Below are 23,055 nucleotides of genomic sequence, written 5' to 3' on the forward strand. Positions count from 1 at the left end.
TTTTTTTTTATTTTTGGTTGAAATCATTAAACTGCATCATTAACTCAGACCCCGGGGTCGTTAGGGAAACGCTCTATCTGAGCACTACAAAAAGGGAACTAAAATTAAGTAAATTTTTCTTGAAATGAGTGCATTTTTTCTTGATTTAAGCAGGTAAATAAGATTATTTGCCAATGGAATAAGATTTTTGCACTTAAAGTAGGAACAATACATCTCCATCATCATTTTCCAAGTGCAGAATACTTAATTATCTTATTTTAGGGGTAGAACTACTAATCCCACTGGCAAATAGTCTAATTTACCTGCTCAAATCAATGAAAATTAGACACATTTCTAGAAAATTTGACTTACTTTTAGTTCCCTTTTTGCAGTGAGGTCACTGTAATGGGTTAAAAGTAGTTTTCAGCAGCAAGATATAAACATTTATGATGTTATGAGCGCTCACATGTTTTACAATTTTTTTTTGGTTTGTGTATTTTATTAGGATTTTTATGGGATGGACCGGTGCAAAATATCACATACTTTATTTCTGTAGCGGAAAGATAAATGATGCAGTGTTTTCAGATTATTTTTTCCAACAAATAAACTTGTTTATTTGTTGTGTGGGGTGCATATATGCGTCGTCGAACCACATTGCCCTGCAGTTGTAGCTGCCAGTTTTCTTTAATGATCGGATTTCTTTTTGGTAAGCTTCCATAAAATATGATAAGAAGTTTATCTGTCATTGCACACTGTTGCGTTGGTTTCTGGACAAAAAAAATAATAATATAGTAAGTCAAATAGGTCTAAGGTTAAAAGCCATCAAAGAGTCTGCAAGGCCAGATCTGTGTGTTGCTCTTGATTTCAGCCATATAAACGGGGCCAACTCTCCAAGACAAGCATTAAAAAATTTGTAATATTTCCCCTTAGTTAAGAATTACGCCCTACTTTGTGTTGGTTTATGAAACAGAATCCTAGTAAATTAAATATAGAGGCTGGCAAAGGCTAACAGAGCAGCTAACTGCATCATTTCCATCCTGAAAGTCAGCTCATAACTCACACCGAGGATTTCACCTTCTCGCTACAACAAGTGCAAACACATTTCACCCCGACACTATAATCCGTTCAGCCGGGAAGTTCACAGTTACTTTGACAAGGTGGTAGAAATAAATCTGACCAAAGCAAAAGGCTTCATGTTTCATGGTTTTCATTTCTCACTTTCACAGAAAAACGAAGACGATTGTAAATGAACTGATGAAACCAACATGTGCAAATAAAAAAAGTGTCGTAGACATGAATACAAGGGGAGCATAAAGGCGTAAAGTTACACATTAAATGCCACTTTTTCTGCAGTTTGAGCCACTTGGACTGTGTTTTTGTTTAGTTTGGTGAACAATTTCTTAATTACAGGAAGAGTGAATGTGAGGGTTAAAAACATCTGAAAACATTAAATCTGTGTTTCTGATTCTACGTGTTAAATTTGTCCATCTTCCCACATCAGAGTTAAGAAAGAAAAAAGAAAATGGATCAAAAAGTAGCTTTAAGTCGACCTGTAAAAATAGAAGAGAACGTGAGGTTTGGAGACTGAATGAGCAAAAAGAGATTATCGGAAAACCGCTTGTAAAATATCATGACAGCATCAAATGTCTTCTCATGGCCTTTTGACCCTTTTTCAAAAATCAGAAAATAATTTGCATGAACACGTTTGGAGATAAACGTCTTCAGAAGACTAATCATTGTAATTTATACGCAGCGTAGGCAAATGTGTGGAGAAAGCGGAACATCTCCACATCTGTGATAAAATTAATGCATGCATAATTATTACACCGTGTAAAGATCCTCGAGTCTGAAATGGACCGTCTCAAGGGTTTTGTGCTGAACGTGGTCCAAAAATCTGACTGATCTGGAAACTTGTTGCAAGGAAAACGAAGAAAAAGCTGCAAACTGCCGAAGAAAATTCATCTGGGTGCTGCTTTAATTTTGCACTCCCCGTGTAAAGTCTATGAAATGGTGGTAATTAAAACCAAAAGAAGCGTTGCATTCTGAAAATATCCTCCATTACGTTCCTGGGCACCCTGGGTAATCCTCCATCACCCAGGGAGCCCAAACCTTTTGCATAATCTTCACATTGTCACAGTTTTAACATATATTTACTGTCATAAAAAAAAAAAAAAAGTTACTTTCCTGTCTGCGTGTCAGAAACTCACCCCCTGTGTGTGCTGCCTGCACCAACCAAAGCACCAGTACTCCTTGAAGGACAAGCCGACCCGCCATGGTGGACCTGGACAGAACGAGACGAGTTTAGGCCCCAGCAGGAGATTAAGGAGGTGGAAAAGTGGGAGCTGTACCCAGTCTGCGAGGGTCTCATATAATATGTCTGGTCCAGGGGGGGAGTCCGTCCTCTCCAGATCCTCCCCTGCTTGGTGTGAGATGCATTCAAGGACAACAAACACACACATGGGACAACCGGCCACTTAAAATCCATCACCAGTTCACAGACGGCAGTCAGACCGATGAAATGAGGTCATTGTTGGACGAATGCTGGACGAGGCTTTGTCATTGGTATACATTTATATATAAGGCTATTCTTGGTGCGCTTCCATCTTATTTATGTTCACTTCTTATGAAAAAAAGTACTGGTCATTACTCTCTCCGTTCTCAGGCTGTTGTCTTGTTTTTTTGTCCCATGTGTCAGTACTGAGCTGGGTAAAAAGGCCTTTGCATACTCTGCTCCCTCTATGTGGAATTTGCTGCAAAACAACTTGAAACTTAGTAAATTGGTTCCTTTGAGTATTTTTAAGCTGAAAATGAGATGCTTTGAGTTGGACTCCCTCACATGTCAATGTTTTAAATGAGATTTTTATTGTAAGTGCATATTTGGCTTTTCTTGTGTGTGTCTTTGTACGTATGTAATGATGTGATGTAATTTTGATGCCTATCTTGGCCAGGTCTCCCTTGCAAAAGAGATTTTTATTCTCAATGGGTATAACCTGGTTAAATAAAGGATAAATAAAAATAAAAAAATAAAAAATAGAATGAGGGACGACTTGGCTTATCTTTAACACTTCAGACCTCCATTTATTTATGCTACCCTTTTAAATTAAACATCCTGATTGAAGTTATCCATGCAAAGGTGATTTTCTCCATAAACCTACTCCCTCACTCACATTTAACGGCAAGTTTTTATTGTCAAGACCGATAATTGAAGACGTTTCTTCATTGTTAGAGTTTATTTCAGCCGACTGGTTGTTTAGGCACATTGCACAAATGTTCAATCAGGTTAAGTTCAAGGCTTCGGAAACGTAATTCTAGAAGCTCAGTATTAGTGTCCTTCATCGTTTCCAGAACCAGTCTAGATGTGTTGGGGATGATTTTCCTGCTGGACCAACCCAAGCTTATTTCAATCTGTGCGTTTTCTAGGGTACCGACATGGAGTTTTGAGTTGTCCTTTTGTGCGTTTAAAGCTAAAAGTAGGTTAAAAACGGGAAAGATGTCTCACCTTTCACACAGATTCCTCACATGAAGCCCAAATCCTGTTCTTATGAGGTCAAGCAGGGGTTAATGTCTCACTCCCCCGTCCAACAAGACCTCTCACATACTTGGCATCTAAACAGACTCAACAATCGTCTGTCCAGCTCTGGACCACCTGGCAACAAATACGCGTCTCAAATCCTCGCCGATTGAGCCGCTTTTGATCTCTCTGCATGTTCAGTTTATGAAAAACTTCAGACAAGTTCATTTCCAGCTAACAGTGGGCAGGATGAGACACGACCAGGAAGGAAAAAACCTCATTGCATTTTTTTCTCACCTTCGCAGAATAAGAAAAGCATGGAAGGGACACATTTTATTTGTCAATCATAATCATTGTTAGAAGTTAAGAACCATTTTATGTCATTGTGTCCAAGATTCTCGTTAAAGATTCGTCCTTGGCATTGCGCTCTGGTTGACGGGGATAAATGCCGGAAGACGAGAGCTTTTCTGCCTGCTTTGGGCCGCAGACGAACCTTCACAGCAACCAGGAAGATACCAAAGACAATGAGATGCTTTCTCAATCATAGAAAATCCTCACGAATATCCAACGTTGACATCAAACCCATTGTGTGGGGAACTGACTCGTGAAACCGTCGGCTTTGCTTTGAGGCGATGACCGGACCGCTGGAACATGGAAATTTTTCCCAAAAAGGATTCCCTGAACACCCGTGTCCATGTTTGTACATCTGTGTCAGCGTTCGGCTGATATTTGGTTAAATCTGCCAACTCAACCCTGGATGAGCCCTTCCTTCTGTCACCACCTACCATCTTCTACCCTTCATGGCAGTGAAGAGTTTGTGAAGACAAAATTTCTCAGTTGAGAAATCAGGGGTCTTCAGCTTTAGCTCTTAACAAAAATGCCGGGGGGGAGAGAAATTGGTCAATGTTTTTAAATGTAAAGATAATTTAAAATTGCTAGCTTTAGGATGCATTTAGTTCTGCAATATATGCATAACATTTCCAGAAAGAAAGAAACTAATGGTGTATAGAATATTTTACTATAGATAAATTAAGTATCTTTTTGTCAGTAGGTTGCAAACAACTTGCTTTTTTATCATTTTGATGCCATTTGCTATAAAAATCAAATGTCCAGTTGAAGGAAATGCATTCGACCCAAACATAAAATACTGTTGGTTTAAATAAAACTTGATCTTTAATTAAAAAAAATTTAAACAAATTTCCTATAATATACTATAAAAACAAACTCTGGTTTTCAAAGAGGTAACTTTTGTGGTTCAAAAATGGCTCTGCAGGTTGTAAAGGTTGCTGAGCCCTGGCATAGATGAAGGTAGCGCAGAGCACGCCTGACTGATAAGTGGTATTTTTTATATAGTCCTGGTGTTTTCTCTCCCGTTCTAATGCTGCCATGCACAACTGGCCTGAAAACAGAACCACAAACTCACAGGATCTCCATTTGTGCTTCAGGAAGAATTTTTGGGACGACTCAAAACAGATACAAGGTTCCATGAACAATAAACTCATGATAGCGACTCCCTTCAGGACTGGTTTCAGCACGTGTCACAACTCCTGCGTCCTGTGATAACATTGTGAAATGAGTATTTTGGAGCGCTGAGAGTCAACTTAAGATGGATGTAAATAACTTGCCTTAGCTAGGGATGCTGCTGCACTATTGTGCATATTGTTATTGTGTGTTATATAAAACAGGCTGGAGTTAATTTCCCCCCACTGTGCAATATTTACTCCATTTACTTCCATCTTCAGCGCCAACTTTAGATTTGACAGGTTTGTTCTTTTTTTTCATTGCTAATAATTTTAACTGTTTGCCTCTGTCACACCCAAATTTCCCCATTAAAGGCTTTTTCTTAAATGTCCATGTTTAGCACATACTCGTCAAGGTTTGGGGGGCAGTACCAGACGCATATTTTCTGCTCTATCCACTCCAGAACCCACTCTGACCTGTAATTTAAATCAGTATGTCCAAGTTCCAACCCTGGACCCAAACTGGCTCACTTAGTTGAAATAAAATTGGTTATGAAGTTCCAAAACCTCACCGATACATTCTCCTACTACTCTCCAATTTTGCATGTTTAGCCTTTTTTTTTTATTTTTCATTTCATTGTAGCTGCATCTGGGGTCCGTTCTTCGTACGTCACTTACTCAGTTAGCTGGATTTCAATGTTGACGATTTGGCATGATCTTGGATCGTTTGGTTCTTCGAAACTCATCCCGGACTTGTTGTCATAGCAACATGTGCGCAAAGTTGAGCCTGCTCCCGAGCAGGCTTATTTCATGTAAACAGGATTAGATCGTAGGGGAGGAGATAGTGAAGTCTGTGTCCAGCCAGCGCACTTGGACCACCTAGTGGCAGAGGAAGGGACAGAATTGTGGAACACCATTTTTTTTAATGTTCAATAAGAGACGAAACAAATAATGCTTTGTTCCTGTCGTTTTATTTAAACAATTATTTATAAAGAAAAGTCAGCAAGTCATCTTTTGCCTGCAGTAAGAGATAGTTATGTAAAGTCAGTAATACTGCTATGTGTAAAATGGTGTATTAGAATTTACTCTGAACGTCCTTTTGAAGCAACTCGATCTCTAGTGCAGTTTCTCTTTTTTACGTTGTGGAGTTCAATTTCTCCTCTTAATTTGTATTTTTTTTTCCAGGTCAAAATACTTTTTTTGTTGAAGATGCCGTTAATATAGGGAACAGATGGCACCTTGAGTCATTTTGTGAAAAAAAAAGAAAAAAAAAAAGAAAAAGGGTTAAACATGTAAAAGTAAAAAGAACCCGATTTTTTCCCAGCCTTCTTATTGGTGGCTGTTAAAAACAGACAAACACATAATTAAACAGTGGCTTTTAAAAAAGAGGAAGAAGTTGCTTTTTAAAATACGGTATAATAATTAAAGGCTATCCTTTTGTAGAATATTCTTGTACTTCACTTTCTCCCCCCCCCCCCCCCCCCCCCCCCATGTTCTGGTGGCTCCCATGGAGGCTCTGACATAAAAGAACAAAGTACTTATGAAATTATTAAAATACAAAAGATATATACTGTAGAAAGTGATAGAAACATCTACCATGAACAGTATTTACAATTTAATTTGTCTGCTGCTGTTTGCCAGCCCTCTCTCTGGCTTTAGCAGACTTTGAGGTGTTCCCTGTCGTTTTAATTAATGACTCAAATTCGGCATAACCTTCTTTTAAAAGCTCTTGTTCTGGGAAAAAAACTGTGGGCGTTCTTTGGCCATGCTGAACAGCCAATAGCAGCACTGCTGATCAATGTTTCTACTATCGATACATTTCCCCTTTTAAACAAACGCATGAACGCGCAGTTGTCTCAGATAACTCAATCCAGCCATACTAATCATAAACAACAGGTGTGTTGGAAGAACCCAATTAGCCGGATCATGATTAGCCGGATGAAATCATCTTGGATGTGTCATTTGATCTCGGATGTTTTAAGCAACGTACCAAGAACGGACCCCTGTTCTGTTATAGTGTTCAGCTGTGTCATCCTACAAAGATTGAAATAAACAAAGCCAGTACTGCCAATTTTTTTTTTTACTTTTCACTTTATCCTTCCGTTCACACCACATTATCTATTCCACACCAGGATGATATACATCAGGATCTAATGTGTTTTTAAAAGTATTCCTTCAGTTTTTGTAGCAGTGTTTAATCCTTGCATTGAAATGAAAACCCCAATTCTTTCAGAGACAAGCATGAAGTGTTTTAACTTCTCTCTCGATATATAGACCGATTTGAGTCTGGCATCTTGAGGACCTCCGGTTGAGTAGATGCCTGTTAAGTAAATTCCAACTCCATACTGCTTTAAAATGATTTCTAAGGTTTTATAAAAAGGAACTAGAGCTTCAAAGTTGATGAAATCAACATCGGTGCATGGAGTACTGCGATCACAAAGGATGGCTTGGGTTGAATTTAAGTCATATCTGCAAAAAAAATAAAAAATAAAACTGACTAGGATGAACTTTCAGGCTCCTTCATGCCCGTCTGCTAAGGGAGGCTCCAGGACTGCAGTGTGGAAAATTACTACAATTTATCATATTCTACAGTTTTTAAAAGGCTTTTTTAAAATATGCTCAGTTCAAACTTTATATGGAACCTTTTGCAAAGACCACAAACACATTCATTTCATGTTCTCTGATCAAATATGAGAATTTTTTTATTTATATTGCAAGTGCTCTACAGGAGTGCAATTTAAATGTTTTTCCACCCCATTTCCAAACTAATACAAAATAAATAAATAAAATTATTTACAACTGAGACTTAAGAGTGAAAATTGCATCACACAGACCCCATTTAGCATCATTACACACAGATACACAATACCTTTTGTTTTTTACAAAATAACCCAAAACTGCATTTCCTAATGTTGGGTTGACAACTTCCTTCAATGGTTAATTAACATAGTTCCAGCTTTACAATATTAAATAATCCTCCAGCGGGTCACCATATCTACTGAAACTCATCCTGAACTGATTGAACTGGAATTTCAAGAGCCATTAAATTAATTCAAACGTTGAAGATATATAAGCTGATATTGTTAGAAACGTTAAAAGAAATGGGTTCCAAGTAACGAGCTGTTTTGAGGAGGCTAAAGGGAGGTAAAGTAAAAATTAAACAGTTTAAGGTGCAAAAATGTGAGGGGACACGTGAGGGTGAGGATTTTTAACCAAAAAATAAATAAATAAAGTATATTACACAACTTCTATTTCACTTGGCACCACAGACTCTGCTTCTTCTACACTACGGCTCGTCATAATCTGGACGTCACCTTGGCAACCGTTGTCCTTAAGATGGTAGAGCCAGGCACCCGGCTGAAGACCTGAATAAAAGAAGTTTGGTAATGAAACAAAAATGCATGCATTCTGAATGAGAATCTGTCAGGATATATAATAATAAAAGACTTACTCCAAGTTGCTTTTTAGCTGATGCACAGTACGCTTGTCAAGATACCGGCAAAACAGCGTTAGCAGGTTTGAAGGAAGGAGGAGCGGCTCCACCAGCGAACACTGAGACAACTGTCCCGCTACCTGGAAAATTATGTCAGTCCTAAAAAGCAAATGACAGGGATGTGAAAATGTCACAATATTAAAAAAAACAACAACCTTGATTTAGAGAAAGTTGATTTTTTCCCCCTCCCTCCCACCATGTCTCAAAGTCACCAATGCTGGGCTCAAGAGGAACGCCTGAAGAAAGCAGTTTCTCTCCGTGGGAAAGCAGAGCATACAGCAAGGTCAGTCCAAACTGAAAAGGAGAAGCAGAATTAGACAAAATGCATTAAAAAACAAAAAACAAATGCATTCCTGCTGGAGAGGAACACCAACCTTGTTCTGACATGCCAGCGAGAGGCACTCGTACGTTGACAGAGACTCTGAGGACGTCAGGTCTTTGAGGACGTCGATGAGCTGGCTGAACGTCAGACCGCCGATCACATTTCGCAGAGACGGGTAGAGCACCGGGAGAGCCTGAAGTCACGAGAACAAAGATCAGAAGCGTTTCAGATCGTCGATGTCTATGATTAGAGGTGGAGTCGACCACGGCTGACCCACCTCCTCAGTATCTCTGCTCATCAGGGTAGGAAGGTTGGAGGCCACGATGTGCAAAATGTTCCGCGCCGAATCGCTCTTCAGGAAGGGCAACAGACGGGCAAGGAGCTTTTTTCCTTTCACGACGCTCAAGAAAGGAAGAAACTCTGCCCCCGAATCTCTAAACCGGGAATTTATTCCGTTTATTCTACGTCACATTTTCACGCCTTTTCTGAAACGGCGCAGCTTCTTGCAGGTAGAGACTCACGGAGAGTTGTGGTGTTGCAGCTGTGAGTAGATGTGCTCCACGTTCCTCTGAGTTTTCTCCAGCAACCTTCTCTCCTCCGCCTCAGACAAAATGGAGGTTTTCGTCCTCTCACTTTCCTCCACCTCCAGCAGAACCATGAACAGCTGCATAAAAAACAGCCCAAAATGTAACAAGTGCTGTTAATTCAGAAACCTTCCTGCCACAGAAGTTACATATTTATGGAAGGCTGCAGACACTTTGCACCCAACTCTGAGTAAATCATAAAAACTTAAAATTGCTTTTCAAAGGTTTTACAAATCCATAAAATACAGTCACACCTTAAAATTTCCTTAACCTCATTTAAGGTTTTATAATTACACAATATTGCATGGATTTCATCCAAATTAAAACCACTTTGGATGACTGGAGTTTCAAAAGGTATACAAACCCAGTTACATTTCTTAATCGGAGCAGTTGCTTGCAAATCAGGGCCCTGTTTCAGAAAGCCGAGTTAGTGGATATCCAGAGTAAGTTTAGGACTTAATTCCTGCACACCCTGGTTTTTCCATTTCAGAAAGCTCAGAAGCCGTTTCCCTGAGCCAAATTATAACAAATTACTCAGAAACAACCCTGCTATTGACCTTTTTAGCTGAGATCTGGAGAGCAAATACTCCAGAGAAATCTGTCAGGAGAGGCTGATCAGACCTGATTAAATGTCTTATTTCTTGAGTAATATTTTAGAGTGTTGCTGTTTTTTGCTGCTTTCATTAATTTATCTTAATATTCTCAGCCATACATCACTTTTCTAACAACAATTTCTTTATGCTGCTCTTTGTTTTATGCCAACGGCAGCTTTTTAATAATGTAGGAGACGCAGAAAATCTTTCAGAGGCAGCTGTACGTCACGCTGTCAGGAATGTTACTGTTGCACTCAGTTATACAGTCAGAGACCCACAAGATTATTAAAAGAACTTCATACAATGAAAGCAATAATTTATTCTGTATCAAATTGTTAGTCTTCCAGCTCTAATTTTCCATTCAGATATTTTAGTTTGCATTCCTATATCACCTATATTCAGCACAAGATCGCAAGAAAGTTTGGAGCAGTTCGTTGCAGCGAAGGGTTAACCTACCAAGCACTGCACTGCAAAAAGGGAACTAAAAGTATGTCAAATATTCTTGAAATTTGTGTATTTTTCCTTGATTTGAGCAGATAAATAACACCATTTGCCAATGGAATGAGATTTTTTGCAATTAAAATAACAGTTCATCATCTTATTTTAAGTGCAGGATATCTAATCATCTTATTTTATGGGTAAAAATCCTCATTTCATTGGCAAATAGTCCCATTTAGTTGCTCAAGTTAAGGAAAATATACTCATTTCAAGAAAGTTTTACTTACTTATAGTTCCCTTTTTGCAGTGTGAAGATGCTGGTCATGAAGGGGATTAATAACTCGAGAGTGTAATAGTCACCGGCATTCTTTTTCCAACTTGAAGAAACCATGTTTAGCATTTAAGATTTAAATCTACTGCAAACTGCCAGTAGTTTGTAAAATTTGCCAATAAACCTAACTTGAAGTTTGATTTGAATAATTTTACGTGCATCTTTATTTCCCATCAGGTTTAAATTATTTTGGTTTCAGATGTACTTTTACCATTTAATAAAAAAAGGTTTGAAAACTGTGCTCATGTTCCCCGTGTGGGGGATCAGGAGCACAAAATCTTTACAAGAAATTAAGTAAACCAAGAAAAACGATACAGTACGGCAGGGGTGTCAAACATTTAACGCTGGCTAAATGGATTATCATTATTCCCAAAAAAACAAAAAAAACAAAACTCAAATTTAATCCAGTGTCCTGTCTGGCAATGTGGCAATAAGAATTGTTGTCTTAATGGCAAAGTCAAATCTGATGAGCTCTTTTTAACAAGTGGAGCAGTACTGCTTTTGCCATAGTGCTCCTCTTGATTTATGAATGTGAATAGTTTTATTATGATTCTTGCGGGGAATATCTCAAATGATATGGACACTACAATGGGAAAGTAGGAGGAAAGGAAGAACAAGAAGGAAAAAAGAAAAGGTCAAAGAGGAGATAAAAGGAAAAGAATGATAAAACAATTATTGAAAAAACATGTACTTTGTTTCATTGAAAATCTGCAGTTCCTATACTGTCCACGAGGGGCGCTGTGTTTTAATCAGTAGATGGTAGCGCTGAGCTTCAGATGTGGAAAATTGATTTTAAATAATTTCTTAATTTTTATCTGTTTGATGTATTTTGTCATGTAGGACAGTGTTTTTAAGTTCTAAAAAATGTGAATAAATGTTTTTCAACATTGTATAATCACTGTGATCAGTTCTTATGCATAATGCACAAGTAAATGTTTAACTGAGTAAAAGTATTGTTGAAATTGCACATACTTTTCTTTAAAACGCTGAGGTTATTTATAGTATATTGTGTAAATGTGAAATTCATTTAATATAAAAATCAACAAGAAGTCCACTTTTATTAGTCCTATTTAATCTTTCTATGAGTTTACTCGTGTGGCCCTCTTGAGATCAGATTAAGCTGAATGCGACCCCTAAACCAAAATGAGTTTGACACCCCTGCATCACGGTTTTGCTACAGGCCTGAAACTCTAGCAGATGGGAATAAAATGGCAAAAGAGCCAAACTCACGTGGTTACCTTTTCTATTTTGCTGAGGATCTCCAGTCGCTGTTGTCTGGTGTCTTTTAGTTCCTTAAAAAATAAATAAAAGAAACACGTCAAGGTAAAATGTTAAGGAAGGAGCCACCATCTTTAGTCGAGTGTTGAGCGACAGACCTCGAGAGGACAGAGGGTGTGGACCGCATGAACTGCACCGATGGCGCGGCGAGGCGAGTAACACGTCGACACAGCCACCTGACCCAGAGAGCCTTCGATGTGGAAAACTGAGAGAGCAGAAGAGTTTTACAGAGACAGGACATTCTGCAGCAGAGCCTGAGCGAACACGCGGATCAGGACCGAAGGAAACCTGGTGCGTAGGCGTCCGTTTTGGTGATGTACGGCGTGGTGAGCTTGGGCGGCTCCTTCTTGCTCCTGATGCCCAGCTCTTCCTCCGCCATCTTGGCTTCCAAGCGCCGATAATACTCCTGTCAAAGAGCACGAGAGCTGAAACTGAACTCTTACCAAGTGAGCCATGAGACGACGTAGAAAACCTTACTACATGCACTCTCAAACTCCCACAGGCACTGGGTCCCAGGAATTAAATGTTCACTTATATACAGTAATCTTATAATTTATTTATTTTCTTTCACTTTCTTTTTTCCCCCAGTATCACATTACACATGTCAGCTTACATAATAATACATATGATTTAGCAATGGCATCTAGGTGTTATTCGATTGTATCTGTTGCTTTATGTCTGTTGGTTGTGCTGTTCTTTTTGTGTCTCTTTCCAGGTGATGGAGCAGCACTGCAAAAACAGAACTAAAATTAAGTCAAATCTTCTTGAAATCAGTGTATTTGTCCTTGATTTGAGCAGCTAAATAAGATGATTTGCCAATGGAATAAGATTTTTCCACTTAAAATAGGAACAATTCATCTCTATCATCTTATTTCAAGTGCAGGATGTCTAATTATCTTATTTTAGGGGCAAAGATACTCATTCCATTGGCAGATAATCTTATTTACATGCTCAAATCAAGGACAAATAAACTAACTTTTACTTGTTTTTAGTTCTATTTTTGCAGTGAGACGGAGAAGGTTTTATCATTCTCTCCCTTTTATCTCTTCTTTCTTTCACCTCTACTTTTTTTTTCTCTCTCACTTCTTGTTCATCCTTTACTCTCCCATTGTAATGTCCATATAATTTGAAATTCTCCCAGCAGGAATCACAATAAAGCTATTTACAAGCATAAATCAAGTAGAGCACTATGGAGAAAGCTGTTTGCTCCACTTGTAAAAGCAAAATCTGTCGGGCTCTATCTGGCATTGAGACATCAATTCCTATTGCCACATTGCTAGACAGGACACTGGGAAGAAAAAAAAAAAGAAAAAAAAGAAAAAAAGAAAACCTTACTACCTGGTAGTAATAGTCCTCCAGGTACGGATTCTCGCTCTGCAGCTGAATCATCTGCAGGCGAATGATCCACTCCTTTTCTTTGGCCGTCATGAGGTTACAGTAAGGGTCCCAGCCTTGAGATTTTCTTTGAGAAAGACACTCGGCTCATTAAATCAGTTGGTTTTTGGGGGAGGAAGAGACTTTTTTTTTTTTTTTTTTTTTTTTTTTTTTTTTTTAAATAACCACTTCAGTCAACGTGGGACCAACCTTTGAAAGAGACGCTGTTTTTGACTGAGGAGTCGTTTGTGTTGAGGATGGAGCTGTGTGACTGGACCAGCGTAACTGTTGAGTCAGGAACATAAAATGAAGATTTATCTCCTGACACATTGACATTCAGCAGATCTGGACATTATGGTGCCATCCGGTGGTTTGTGGACTCCAGCTGCTGTACCATGTCAGACCAGCAGGTGGCATTTAATAGACAACCGTTGAATTACCGTATTTTCCAGACTATCAGTTGCAGTTTTTTTTTTTTTTTTTTCATAGTTTGGCCGGGGGTGCGACTTCTGGAGTGACTTATGTGTGAAATTATTACACATTTTTACCGGTATATCATTACACCTGTTATTTTCACACCAAACCACAAGAGGGCGCTCTAGGCCTGTGTTGAATCAGACGTAAGCGACGTAGAAGCGGAAGTGCCGCATCTTCTACCTCCGGAGTTAACGGAGTTATTTGAAAGTGACACCGAGGATGAAGATTTCACTGGATTTTAGTTATTTGGAGTGACACGGGCGCTTTGGTTAACTTCTTCGCATGTTATTTATGCTATAGTTATCTGAATAGCTTTTAATATGTTATGTTAACATACCAGGCATGTTCTCAGTTGTGTCATGTAGCGTAAGCTAACCGTACAATTATTCAGCCTGTTGTTGCCTCCGTTCTATTTTTATTTAAAATTGCCTTTCAAGATGACATGTCTGTTCTTGATGTTGTATATTACAGTGCAACTTATATATGTTTTTCCTTCTGTATTATGCATTTTATGGCTGGTGCGACTTGTACTCCGGAGCAACTTATAGTCCGGAAAATACGGTACTTCAATGCGTCCTGTGGTTTCGTGCAATTTTACACCAAATCCAAGCTAAAAATAGGGCTTAAATTATAATTTTATCCATTAAATGAGAAACTGGAGAGTTAGGAAAAACTAACACGCTTACCAGTATGTATAATCACTTTCTAAGACAAATTGTGACTTTTACATTTCCAGGATACATCAAACCACGGGTGTCAAACTCCAGTCCTCTAGACCCGGTGTCCTGCAACTTTTATGTGTCCCAGGTCCAACATGTTAAGTCAGATAATCAGGTCATTAGCAGAACTACAAAAAGGGAGAGAATAATAAAAATTATTCTCTCCCTTTTATCTCCTCTTTCACTTTTTTTCTTGTTTTTCCCCTTTCCTCTTACTTTCCCATTGCAGTGTCCATATAATTTGAAATACTCCCTTGCATGTTTGTTCATGTTATAGCGATTGTACTGAAACAACAATTTCCCCCTGGGATTATTAAAGTATGTCTGATTCAGATGAATTATAATAAAACTATTTACATGCATAAATCAAGAGGAGCACTATGGCAAAAGCTGTACCGCTCCACTTGTGAAAGTAAAATCCTGTTGGGCTCTTTTTGGCATTAAGGCAACAATTATTAATGCCACATTGCCAGACAGGACACTGTTAAAAATAAATAAATAAATAAATATATAAATAATAGACTGAGGAGCCAATTCAACCATTTAATTCAGGCGTGTTGGACCAGGGACACACCTAAAGTTACTGGTCACCGGCCCTTGAGGACTGGAGTTTGACACCCTTGTGTCACACTAGACCTGCATGGTTTTCAGTATGCTTTTAAAAAAAATAATTAAATCACACATTTCATAAACAAAACTGCCAAATACTTAAAAAAAACAAACCTAATAGCCATTTGGGACGTGCAGGATGGTTAAATTACCTTAAAGGTTGCACCGGGTTAACGGTGGGGCTGTAAACGGGGGACGGTCTGGGAGAGTTGGCACCGAAGCGAAGCTGAATTATCTTGGGAGTCAAAGGCCGAGGAGTGGAGGGGCAAGGGCGGCTTGGAGCGAACGGGAAGCTCCCCGTCTGAATCGGCATTCCATTAAAAGGTGTGCAAGGTTAAATACGTGCGCTTAAGCCTGAAATTATTCATACCCCTGGAAGATTTGGGCTTAAAGTATGTTTTTCATGTTAGCAACATGTCTCTTATAACTGGAAGCAATGTTTTCAAGCGGCCTGGTCAGACTTTAAAAGTTACAGTAGTAGCAAAATCTCAAAGACATGGAGCTAATTACCAAAATATCAGGGGAAGCGCTGGTTAGGAGGGTTTGATTGCTCCAACGCAATATTTACATGACTCCCACACAAGGTAAGCAGTATCGCAAAACCAATACTTTGTTTTATCATCTTATCTGAGATGCCCGATTTGCTTTCTATCAGAAACAGAAATTAAAAAACATAAAATTTAAATCTGTCAGGGGTACAAATAATTTTGGGTCCAGCCATATATAATAAGAAAATGCAGACGACTAAAGAAGGGTTTAATTAAACCTGATTGAAATGGTGCCGTGGCGTCAGTGGCTGCCGCGAGAAGATGGGTGATTGTGGCAGCATCGGTCCATGCATCTGCAGGATAAAGTTATGAAGTTACTAGAGAGAAAATAACAACATGTCTGGAAAACTAAATCCAAGTGAAATTAGATCCAATTCATTTGACCCAATTAGATCAAATGGACCTGTTCTTTACTGCCCTGCAGATTCTCCCCCCCTTTATGTTCTGCATCACATGATCTACAGCTACACATCAGCCCTAAAACAGCTTCTTTCCATCAAGCTTAATAGCTTGTATAATTTTTCCTTGCTTGCAACTAATTTCCCCTTTTGCCAGTTTATTTTCAGTCATCCAGTGATTTGGTTAACCTATAGGATGAGAAACCAGCTTGATGCTCTGAGGAGAAGATCAATCTGTATTCAGGAAGCAGCTCAACACCAGCTGCACCTCTTTGACAGTCACTGATTTGGGATTTACAACACATTGCAGACATACCAGGCAAACATTTTTCTGTGTTTTGGAATCAGATAGCAGATCAGTTTGCAAGTAACTCCATTACTTCAATCTGTTTGTCCAAAGACACCCTTTAGATTAAATCCTGCATCAGGACCAAAAATATATGTTTGAGGAGGTTTTTGAAGGACCCGGAGCGTTGATACGTACAAAGTGCTGTATATTAATCTTTTAATATCTCAAATTAACGAAAAAGGATGACGGAGATTAATTAACTAACTTTAATTTTTATAAAAGTTAGGTATCTCGTGATTACTTGAACATTTTGCCAGAGAAACTTGGACCTTAATTTTAATTCCAGCTGAATATTGCCGTCCACTAACAACCACTTTTTTTAATAACCCGACCCCTGCTTCATCTCTACATAGGTAACCATGTTCAATACAGCAAAACCACATCTGATAAGTGCGTTCTGACTTTTGCTTTCACAGAATCGCGCTCGTTTACCCCGTTAACTTGTATTTTCATCTGAGCGGGCTTCGTTTGAATGAATCAGAAGGGAACCGATGCCTCAATCACAACTTGTGGTTTTAAAGAGCTCGGTCTGAACGGGGAGATTGTGTAACCTGCCATGTCGAAGGCCAACAACTGGATTCCTATTTCACAAAATGTTTAATCCACCTGTCAGGTAAGAAAATATTCCAGTTAAAAACCACAAATCTACCTGTGAGGGCCCTCTTTGGCCAAACAGCCTCCTGGAGTAGGATCCTCTGGGTTCTCCTCTCCTAACTCCATAGGAGGAGATGGGATATGGCATTTCCAGGAAGTCGGAGGCCACGTGCTCACCCAGTCCTCTCTGACTGATCACACACACTATGGCGCTGTCCTGCAGATTTGAACCCAACAAAAAAAAGATTTAAAAACAGCTGGCATTGACACCCGTTTATGGCCCGTTGTCCTCCTCACCTGGAGGATCGATCCAGAGTCTCTCCTGTTTTTCCAGTAGGGCGGCGCCACTCTCTAGACAGAGAAACAGACGTTTAGGCAGCGCCAACTGCACCAGGGGTCCGTTCTTCGTACGTCGCTAACTCAGTTAGCAGGATTTCATTGTTGATGATTTGGCATGATCTTGGATCGTTTGGTTCTTCGAAAGACATCCTGCACTTGTTGTCATAGCAACATGTGCGCCAGCTTAAGCCTGCTCGAGAGCAGGCTTATTTCATGTAAACAAGATTAGATCACGGCTTTATAAGCGGAGGAGATGGGAAGTCTGCCGTAGCCATGTCCATTTTTACGACTGCAACCTGTTGCGGAAGGTGCAAGAATAATTTGCAGAGTTTTTCCGAATTAATCGCGTATTGCGCAATAGACAGGATCCTTTAGCGCAGCGCGACAGTGTAATTGTAGAGAGATTTTTCTTGGTGGCTGTTATAAACAGACAAAGACATCATTTAACAGTGGCTATTAAAGAGGAAAAAGTGGTGTTAGAGCCATAAATTGAAAATATTTAAGTTATTTGTATGATGGTTTGCTTTTTATTTTTATCATATTCGGTAAGATTTGTTCAGGCCATTTTATTGTGAAGTTTAGTTTTACTTTGAAAGGCTTGCTTCCTGTCGAGCCGTATATTGTATTAGAAAAAAGCTATGGATGGATTATCTAGACACGGAGCAATAAAGTTTTACCGTGTAAACTGTGGATGACTTGGAAAAGGAAAAATTTCATTTTTTATGGATAAAGTTTTTTTTTGTTAACATTCCCAGTTTGCACTTGTCCTTTACTTCCCGTGTCTAAGGAATGACACTGAAATTTGGATCTCTTGACATAACAAGTGCCTTTTTAAAATAAAGTGTAATAATTAAAGGCTACCATTTTGTAGAATATTCTTGTATTTCACTTTTACTTGTCCACATGTTCTAGCGGGTCCCGTGGAGGCTCTGATATAAAAGAACAAAGTAAATATGAGATTATTAAAATGCAAAAATACATACTGTATAAAGTGATAGAAACATCTACCATGGACATATTTATGCATTCATTTGTCTGCTGCTTTTTGCCAGCCCTCTCTCCTGGCTTTAACAGATTTTGAGGTGTTTTAATTAATGACTCAAATTCGGCATAACCTTCCATTAAAAGCTCGTGTTCTGCTGGGAGAAAAACTGTGGGCGTTCTTTGGCCGTGCTAAACAGCCAATAGCAGCGCTGCTGATCATTGTTTCTACTATCGATACATTTCCCCTTTTAAACAAACGCATGAACGCGCAGTTATCTCAGATAACTCAATCCAGCCATACTAATCGTAAACAACAGGTGTGTTCGAAGAACCCAGTTAGCCGGATCATGATTAGCCGGATGAAATCATCTTGGATGTCTCATTTGATCTCGGATGTTTTAAGCAATGTACAAAAAGAACGGACCCCTGACGTTAATGCACATCCAAGCTGTCGCTTACGTTATTCAGGGAGGAGTTCCTGTACGTGGCGGGCCCGCAGTCCACTATGGCGCTGTCGAGGCTCTGAAAGGTGAAAAAAAAAAAAAAAAAGGCCAATAATCAGTCCAAGTTGTCACAAAAAGACAAACTTCTAAAGTGAATTCAGAACGGCCATCTTGGTCACCATGAGGCTCGGCCGTCCCTCCACTATCCTCATCACGGCCGGGTCTTCAAACATCTGGCCCCTGCCCTGTCCTCTCCTCCACCTCGGTCCCCGGCCCCGCTGCCATGTGGGGACCCGGGTGGGACGCTGTAGCCTCTGCCTGGGAGGAGAAAAACGGGGGCTGCTGGGGGACAACGGTTTGGGGCCCGGGGCCGGCGGCGGTGATGGTGTCGAAGGCAGCGGCTCTCCGAATGAAACACCAGCGTCGTCCAAGGAGTTCGCCGTCTCATGTGGGTCAAGATCTAGATTATAAACACACGACTTACATTTCAGATCTTAAATTTCCTTTTATCAACAAACAAAAATGTTGTTAAACCATATTTAAAATCGTTTTTCTTGGCACTCATTTTTTTAACTGCGGCATGATCTAGAACAGGGGTCTGCAACCTACAGCTCTTTTTACCTTCAGCTTAAAAACTTAGACCAAAAATATGGTGAGCAAGAAATTGGTCAATGTTTCTACATGTAAAAGGTAATTTAAAATTGCTAGCTTTAGGATGCATTTACTTCTGCAAAAGAAGCATAACATTTCCAAAAAGAAACAAACTAATGGTGTATAGAATATTTTACTATAGATAAATGAAATATCTTTATGTGAATAGGTTGCAAACGACTTGCTTTTTCATCATTCTGATGCCATTTGCTATAAAAAAATCAAATGTCCAATTGAAGAAAATGTATTAAACCTAAACATAGAAATACTGTTGGTTAAATAATAACTGTTCATCTTTAATTTTTTTAAACACATTTTCTATATACTATAAAAACAAGTGCTTGTTTGAAAGAGCAGTGTAACTTTTGTGGCTCTAAACAAAATCTGTTTAGCTGGACCGAGAGCAGAAATAGCTCTGCAGGTTGTAAAGGCTGCCGAGTCCTGATCTAGAACCTGTGATTTAAAGCCTATTTAGAATAGCATACTACGTTTAATTTTTATGGCGTTTTTTAATTCTTTTGCCATTGTAGCATTTTGAGATTTCATATAAAATGTATTAAAAATTAAAGTTTACTACTATTATCCATGCATTACCACAGGCAAAGTCACAGCATTTCTACCCCACAAGGTAGAAACCAACCAACAGATGAGAACTGTGGTGATTTTGATTGGGAAAAAAAATGGGTAAAATAAGTAAGTTTTCTTGTGTTCCTCAGCAAATAAATAATTTCTCCATTTTCTGTGCCAGCTGCTCTTGCTCAGTTAAAGTGGTGACTTTAGCAAAGGATAGTAAATGTATGTAATTAAGGTGATCAAGGCAACATATTAGAGCTGCACCCCTTCTTCAGAGGTCCTGCTAAGACTAAACACTTAAAAAAAAAAAAAAAGGAAGTTTTATCACATTCGCAGTTTTAATATTTTGTGGTTTTTAATCCTTCTTGCACTACTTTAATAGTGTTTTAGCAGCTTTCGTTTAATCTTTCCACATTGTGTTAGACTTGAATGCAAACAAATAATAAAGAATGTTTGTTTTAAACAAAAAAAAGGGAGCAATTTCTGCAATGAAAGTTTATTGCTGTTCTTTTTTCCCCCCACTCGTGCTAAAATCCCTTCTAAAATTTAAAGTTTCATTGCTTTACTCCTGTAAATCTACCAATTCCCATATAAGAAAATGTGCTTTTATTTCATTCTCCCCCCTTTTAGACTTGTAGCCAAAATGCGCATTTCAGGAAATTGAGAAGATCTGATTTGTTCAATTTTAGAGATTTTATTGTGACCATAAAAATATGTTAAATGAATCCTCTGCAGCAAAAAGCCTGTAACCAGTTAATTTACGGCTGGAAATGTGAAAACTTTTACTGGTGCCGACATGAAAAAGTGGTTTATGGACACAATTACAATATGGTCGTCTAGTGTGTCACTTGAGTAAAAACAAAAAGATTAAGATTTTACGGGGCTCTCCAAATTGTCATCTACTGTAACATGTCCACAATAAGTAAAATAAAAACAGCAAGTAAAGCTGAAATACTGAGAAAATGTTAAGTAAAAAAGTGTTTTGAGGTGAAATCAAACCAACACTGAAGAATGGAAGTAAATGAGCCACATTTTTCTAGATAGATAGATAGAAAAAATTAATTACCGATAATCCTTTTAAAAGCCGGACAAAAAAAATAAAAATCAAAAAAAAATAAAATAAAAAAAAATAAAAATAAAAAAAAAAAAAAAAAAATCAAACCTATCAGAAGACCAAAGCAGAGCAACTGCTGCCCAAGCCTCACCCATCCCAAAAGTCTCCTCATTGTAGACGTTTATCTCCTCGTCCTCCTCAGCCATGGCCTGCAGCAGCTCACAGTCCATCCCGGCCTCATTATCCACGTCACTCCACGCATCTCCATTCTCAGGCCACGGAGCTTCACTCACTTTGTCTGGCTCCTGAAGGGATACAAAAAAAAAAAAATTCCAATATGCAAAAAAGAAAAAAAAATGTCAAAGTAAACAGCGCAGCCTTGATTTTTTACTAATAAAGGCCATTGTTGTACATATACTACGGTAGGTTTGAGCCACGCAGCTTTACCGCATCCTAAAACACAGACAAACCATGTCGACTTACTTGTTGTTGTTCTGAATCACTCATCGTGTTTGTGGGGAAAAAAAATTTTCACACGTTAATCCGACGGCTCACGACGCTTGTCCATCCAACATCACCTGCTTTTTCCCCCTGCTGAGACGGCAGGAGACGCTCTTTAACTAAGTGAGCACACCTGTGCGTCGCAGAGGCGTGGAAACGTCATCACGCAGCTGTCGCCTCACCTGTACAGTCGGCAGTGTGCGTTTCGTGTGGCTCGGGATTTTTTTAGAAGTGTTTTGGAGATTTTACGCTTTTCTTTATAAACCTTTATAAATCCAAAATAATTGTTACAAGCTATTCCCACCCGGGGCTGCAAAAAGTGAACAAACAGCGACCTCTGCTGGCCAAGACCGATAATATCTGTACATGCAAGACGTTAGTTCATTATTTTCAAAACGTAGCAGCCTCAGATATATAGATTATTACATATATAGAATATTACAAAAAGTAAATTTGTTGCTGTAATCCAGTTAACTAAGGTAAACCTGTGATATAGATGAATTACTCATAGACTGATGTTTAAAGCCCTTATTTCTGACATTTAAGATTAGAATATTACATCAAACCAAACAAAAATAAATTAAAACAGAAAGGTTGGCTTAAAAAAAGTATATTTAATAATTGCTTAAAAGGTGGTTATTTTAAAAAGATACTTTTAGTCTGACAAATGAGCCTCATTGGGACCCGTATTCCTATTTATTGAATATGACTGTATATTTAAAATTTGCATTTACTTACTCTCCTGAATTAAACTTCTTTACTATAAATATCAAATTGACACACTTTAAAAAGATTGGTTTGAAAAAATTGAAGTGAAAAAAAAATGACGATTGTGCCACAAAACATTGTTATTTGACATTTGAACATTTGGACTTTTGTTAAACAATTTTGGCAGTGATGCAATTAAGGGCACATCTTTTATTCATTTCAAGTAGGGGACATTTTGGAACCATAAATAAATAAATTAAGTCTAACAATTAATTTTTAGCACTTATACAGAACAGGTGAAGGTTCATCATGGCGAGACAGTTCTCCTGTAGCTTGTGTTGTTGTTTAAGATCCTCCAGACTATGTCAGGGTTCTCGGCTTAGAAGCTGCATTTTAACTTCTCGCTGAAAAGTTAAAATGCCGATTTATACAGGTCCTAGTGCCCACGGCTCCTAAAATGTGAACAAAACTATGACTTATTGTTGTATTTACGAAAGGTCTTGATCTGCACACAAGTATCTCTCTCCAATACCTAATGTATGAAGTCAGAGTAAGTAAGTGCGTACAAGTCGGCGGATGATGCTTCAAAAACACTCCCTAGCTTTTCTAACCACAGGCTCAGAGGTTTTCATTGATGAGAAAGTCCTAAAGTGGCCTAAAAATAAGGAATATAGGTCAGTGAGCTGTTTTTCATCTTCTTTTTCATCTTCTGAGGTACAGGCTTGTGGTGGGATGTGAACACTAG

At 38.7% G+C, this 23,055-nt stretch overlaps 1 protein-coding gene across 2 annotated transcripts; it reads right to left on the bottom strand.

The window, feature by feature from the left end:
• Positions 1 to 7,663: 7,663 nt before the first annotated feature.
• patl2 (PAT1 homolog 2) lies at positions 7,664 to 21,718 on the bottom strand. Of its 2 annotated transcripts, none has more exons than XM_036141777.1 (19): positions 21,588 to 21,718; positions 21,253 to 21,406; positions 19,003 to 19,283; positions 18,840 to 18,902; positions 17,355 to 17,408; positions 17,113 to 17,274; positions 15,935 to 16,009; positions 15,321 to 15,469; positions 13,574 to 13,648; positions 13,328 to 13,451; positions 12,278 to 12,395; positions 12,088 to 12,194; positions 11,950 to 12,003; positions 9,287 to 9,429; positions 9,043 to 9,199; positions 8,818 to 8,958; positions 8,640 to 8,737; positions 8,402 to 8,542; positions 7,664 to 8,315 (listed from the first exon to the last, which is right to left on the bottom strand). In XM_036141777.1, the coding sequence occupies exons 1-19, from the start codon at positions 21,606 to 21,608 to the stop codon at positions 8,282 to 8,284; spliced, it is 2,151 nt and encodes a 716-aa protein (XP_035997670.1). In that variant the 5' UTR covers positions 21,609 to 21,718; the 3' UTR covers positions 7,664 to 8,281. The 2 variants fall into 2 exon arrangements, with proteins under 2 accessions (XP_035997670.1, XP_035997669.1); XM_036141776.1 differs by having other exon boundaries at positions 21,585 to 21,643.
• Between the last annotated feature and the right edge of the window lie 1,337 nt (positions 21,719 to 23,055).

This window comes from Fundulus heteroclitus, chromosome 10 (assembly GCF_011125445.2).
Source record: "Fundulus heteroclitus isolate FHET01 chromosome 10, MU-UCD_Fhet_4.1, whole genome shotgun sequence".
Taxonomy (NCBI): Eukaryota; Metazoa; Chordata; class Actinopteri; order Cyprinodontiformes; family Fundulidae; genus Fundulus; species Fundulus heteroclitus.